Here is a 5,068-nt window from a genome sequence, read left to right as displayed (position 1 = left end):
ATTTTATCTTGTGTTTGTTCAAATCTATCTTTTGTCCGATGGTTTGACGAGGTGGTTTTTCCACTACAAGGCACTACTTCCAGTGAAGGTGAGGCTTCCAGTGGAAAAACCACCTCATCCTACTGACTTTGTCTAGGCTTCCTATTCTCAGGTGTGTCCACTAAAGGGGAAGTGTTACCTGTGTACCCTGAGCCAGGTGTTTCTATTAGCGTCAAGGCAGTCTGTTTCGGTGTGTGTGCTTTAGGTCTACGAGAATGTGCAGCTGTTTTTGGTGTGTAACTAGGCAAACTCGGCATGTGTGATATCTTGTGAACATGCCTTCGAGAGAGCACTACTTGGCACAGAGCTCTTTAGGGTTACCAAGCCGCTTGATGAGGATATGTGTTCCACCGAAGCCTTTGTGTCTTTCGAGGGTTTGTTGTGAAGCAGCCTGCTTCTGTTTGCTTGTCGGCGGTGCCCTGTGTGTCAAACCGACCCCATCCAGTGTTTTATTTATTTAGCTTTGTCACCAGAGGATTCCTCCAAAACATTTGCATCTGTACCACCTTGTTCCTCTTTTGCATCTCTTGCATCTTTTGCATCTGCAGCATCTTGTGCATCTTTAGAAACATTTCCACATCTTGCATTATTTTCATCTGTACCACCTTGTTCCTCTTTTGCATCTCTTGCATCTTTTGCATCTGCAGCATCTTGTGCATCTTTAGAAACATTTCCACATCTTGCATTATTTGCATCTGTACCACCTTGTTCCTCTTTTGCATCTCTTGCATCTTTTGCATCTGCAGCATCTTGTGCATCTTTAGAAACATTTCCACATCTTGAATTATTTGCATTTGTACCACCTTGTTCCTCTTTTGCATCTCTTGCATCTTTTTCATCTTTTGCATCTTTTGAAACATTTCCACATCTTGCTTTATTTGCATCTGTACCACCTTGTTCCTCTTTTGCATCTCTTGCATCTTTTGCATCTGCAGCATCTTGTGCATCTTTAGAAACATTTCCACATCTTGAATTATTTGCATTTGTACCACCTTGTTCCTCTTTTTAATCTCTTGCATCTTTTTCATCTTTTGCATCTTTTGAAACATTTCCACATCCTGCTTTCTTTGCATCTGTACAACCTTGTTCCTCTTTTGCATCTCTTGCATCTTTTGCATCTGCAGCATCTTGTGCATCTTTAGAAACATTTCCACATCTTGCATTATTTGCATTTGTACCACCTTGTTCCTCTTTTGCATCTCTTGCATCTTTTTAATCTTTTGCATCTTTTGAAACATTTCCACATCTTGCTTTATTTGCATCTGTACCACCTTGTTCCTCTCTTGCATCTCTTGCATCTTTTGCATCTGCAGCATCTTGTGCATCTTTAGAAACATTTCCACATCTTGCATTATTTGCATTTGTACCACCTTGTTCCTCTTTTGCATCTCTTGCATCTTTTTAATCTTTTGCATCTTTTGAAACATTTCCACATCTTGCTTTATTTGCATCTGTACCACCTTGTTCCTCTTTTGCATCTCTTGCATCTTTTGCATCTGCAGCATCTTGTGCATCTTTAGAAACATTTCCACATCTTGCTTTATTTGCATATGTACCACCTTGTTCCTCTTTTGCATCTCTTGCATCTTTTGCATCTGCAGCATCTTGTGCATCTTTAGAAACATTTCCACATCTTGCATTATTTGCATTTGTACCACCTTGTTCCTCTTTTGCATCTTTTGCATCTGTTTCATCTTTTGCATCTTTTGAAACATTTCCACATCTTGCTTTATTTGCATCTGTACCACCTTGTTCCTCTTTTGCATCTCTTGCATATTTTGCATCTGCAGCATCTTGTGCATTTTTAGAAACATTTCCACATCTTGAATTATTTGCATTCGTACCACCTTGTTCCTCTTTTTAATCTCTTGCATCTTTTTAATCTTTTGCATCTTTTGAAACATTTCCACATCTTGCTTTATTTGCATCTGTACCACCTTGTTCCTCTTTTGCATCTCTTGCATCTTTTGCATCTTCAGCATCTTGTGCATCTGTAACGCTCACCTGATTCCCGCAGAGGCGCCGGTCTTGACTGGGTGAATGCCGTATCTTCAAAGGTGATGTGTAACACACGGTTGGCTCTTTGGGCTGGACCTCTGTGCACTGTATGTCTGACTCGAAGAGTAAGATGTCTGCAGATAGAAAATATGGGATTAATGAACTGGGGTTATTGGGTGCCTCTCTCCTCTTCCCTTTCTCTTCTCCTGTAGAACCCCAAAGGTTAACACCCTCACCTTAGGTAAGTGAACGCCGAGCTCTCCATCTGCCTCGGGGCAGGGTGCCGTAACCAGTTTCTTCACTGGATAAGGGTGCAGGCCTCTTGACCTCAGAGGACTGCTGTCCGTCGTTAACTGCACGAACGGTAAGTTCTGGGAACTTCAAATGTCTTAAAAGTCTTTTGTAATGATATCTCTTGTTTTGCAGGGTTCCGGCGATGGCGGATGGCGGGCTGATGAGAGTTGAGGATCGAACCCGCGTGAGGAATAGAAGCGCCTGGAAGCACGTAAGTAAGCGCTTGTAGCCTGCTTCACGATGCGCACTAACTGTCCCTTTTATCTTGCAGGTACAAGTTTGGAGCTTTAGAGAAGCTGAAGGGTGCTGGAATACCCACTGGATTCGGCGTGGGAAGGAGTAATGGCACGTGAGTAATAAAGTTGCCCAATGTCTTTAAACGCACCTTCTTTTGTCTTTCAGATGTGGGATGCAGCGCCAAAGGCCTCCGGAGCGTGCGAAGAGCTGGTAAGCTTTTGTCTTTCAGATGCCGGAATGCAGTGCGAAGACCTCCGGAGCGCACGAAGAGTAGGTAAGCCTTTGTCTTTCAGATGCCGGAATGCAGCGCGAGGCGTTGGTGACAGCCGATGGACCAGGTAAGTGAAGAGCTGTCACTGAAGACCGTAGTGCTAACCTGTTCTTTCTTGTCTTTATAGGTGTTGCTGAAGACTGGATTCCAGGATGGTAAGCCTTTGTTCCCTTAGGCCCAGGATTAGAAGCAGAAGACACGATGAGCGTTCTGCTGCAGAGAATGCAGAATAACACAAAGCAAGATTCATCCATCGGGTGTGGTTTAAATAGCCTCCTGTAGTGCTTAGGTGTCTCCTTCCACAGCCACGCCTAGGTAAGAAAAGAGTTCCTGCTTTCCAGAAGAGTTCCAGTGTTCTGAACCTAGGGAGTGGCTCCTGCCCCACCCAACAGGAAAAGTAGTCCCAAACAGAAGAGGATCAGGGGTTCAACTGGCAGGTAAGTAAGCAGCATGGTCTGCTGCAGGTAAGTCCACCCAAGCATTATGAGCCCGGCGCTTCCAGCGCTGGGACTGGGCATCTTTATGAGCCTGGTGCCACTGGCGCCAGGACAGGGTCCAAAAGGTCCCAATTGGGACTGGCTGGCACTCGGAACCGGGGTTATGGGTCTGCTTCCAAGGGAGTCGGGCAAGTCCTGATCTTTTGGAAGCAGAGATCATGACAGCATCTTTAGAAACATTTCCACATCTTGCATTATTTGCATTTGTACCACCTTGTTCCTCTTTTGCATCTCTTGCATCTTTTTCATCTTCTTTTGCATCTTTTAAAACATTTCCACATCTTGCTTTATTTGCATCTGTACCACCTTGTTCCTCTTTTGCATCTCTTGCATCTTTTGCATCTGCAGCATCTTGTGCATCTTTAGAAACATTTCTACATCTTGCATTATTTGCATCTGTACCACCTTGTTCCTCTTTTGCATCTCTTGGATCTTTTGCATGTGCAGCATCTTGTGCATCTTTAGAGACATTTCCACATCTTGCATTATTTGCATTTGTACCATCTTGTTCCTCTTTTGCATCTCTTGCATCTGTTTCATCTTTTGCATCTTTTGAAACATTTCCACATCTTGCTTTATTTGCATCTGTACCACCTTGTTCCTCTTTTGCATCTCTTGCATCTTTTGCATCTGCAGCATCTTGTGCATCTTTAGAAACATTTCTACATCTTGCATTATTTGCATGTGTACCACCATGTTCCTCTTTTGCATCTCTTGCATCTTTTTCATCGTTTGCATCTTTTGAAACATTTCCACATCTTGCTTTATTTGCATCTGTACCACCTTGTTCCTCTTTTGCATCTCCTGCATCTTTTGCATCTGTAGCATCTTGTGCATCTTTAGAAACATTTCCACATCTTGCATTATTTGCATCTGTACCACCTTGTTCCTCTTTTGCATCTCTTGCATCTTTTGCATCTGCAGCATCTTGTGCATCTGTAGAAACATTTCCACATCTTGCATTATTTGCATTTGTACCACCATGTTCCTCTTTTGCATCTCTTGCATCTTTTTCATCTTTTGCATCTTTTGCATCTTTTGAAACATTTCCACATCTTGCTTTATTTGCATCTGTACCACTTTGTTCCTCTTTTGCATCTCTTGCATCTTTTGCATCTGCATCATCTTGTGCATCTTTATAAACATTTCCACATCTTGTATTATTTGCATTTGTACCACCTTGTACCTCTTTTGCATCTCTTGCATCTTTTTCATCTTTTGAAACATTTCCACATCTTGCTTTATTTGCATCTGTACCACCTTGTTCCTCTTTTGCATCTCTTGCATCTTTTGCATCTGCAGCATCTTGTGTATCTTTAGAAACATTTCCACATCTTGCTTTATTTGCATCTGTACCACCTTGTTCCTCTTTGGCATCTCTTGCATCTTTTGCATCTGCAGCATCTTGTGCATCTTTAGAAACATTTCCACATCTTGCATTATTTGCATTTGTACCACTTTGTTCCTCTTTTGCATCTCTTGCATCTTTTGCATCTTTTGAAACATTTCAACATCTTGCTTTATTTGCATCTGTACCACCTTGTTCCTCTTTTGCATCTCTTGCATCTTTTTCATCTGCATCTTTTGAAACATTTCCATATCTTGCTTTATTTGCATCTGTACCACCTTGTTCCTCTTTTGCATCTCTTGCATCTTTTTCATCTGCATCTTTTGAAACATTCCCACATCTTGCTTTATTTGCATCTGTACCACCTTGTTCCTCTTTTGCATC

The 5,068-nt window shown here is 42.3% G+C and overlaps 2 protein-coding genes across 2 annotated transcripts; both read right to left on the bottom strand.

Annotated features, from left to right (window-relative positions):
- Positions 1-488: 488 nt before the first annotated feature.
- On the bottom strand, positions 489-2,030 carry LOC138473452 (golgin subfamily A member 6-like protein 24). The gene has a single exon (XM_069612103.1). It carries the CDS (start codon positions 2,028-2,030, stop codon positions 489-491), a length of 1,542 nt encoding a protein of 513 aa, XP_069468204.1.
- Positions 2,031-3,600: 1,570 nt separating this feature from the next.
- Positions 3,601-4,830, bottom strand: LOC138473451 (transcription factor SPT20 homolog). The gene has a single exon (XM_069612102.1). It carries the CDS (start codon positions 4,828-4,830, stop codon positions 3,601-3,603), a length of 1,230 nt encoding a protein of 409 aa, XP_069468203.1.
- Between the last annotated feature and the right edge of the window lie 238 nt (positions 4,831-5,068).

This window comes from Ambystoma mexicanum, chromosome 8 (genome assembly GCF_040938575.1).
Source record: "Ambystoma mexicanum isolate Mex_15411 chromosome 8, UKY_AmexF1_1, whole genome shotgun sequence".
Classification (NCBI taxonomy): domain Eukaryota; kingdom Metazoa; phylum Chordata; class Amphibia; order Caudata; family Ambystomatidae; genus Ambystoma; species Ambystoma mexicanum.
Note: the sequence above shows the minus strand (reverse complement) of the source record. Positions and strands in the feature narration are given on the sequence as shown.

Bases quoted from the DNA above. Each gene is read 5' to 3' on its own strand.
- LOC138473452 (XM_069612103.1), bottom strand. From the start codon at position 2,030: ATGCACAAGATGCTGAAGATGCAAAAGATGCAAGAGATGCAAAAGAGG.
- LOC138473451 (XM_069612102.1), bottom strand. From the start codon at position 4,830: ATGCAAAAGATGCAAGAGATGCAAAAGAGGAACAAAGTGGTACAAATG.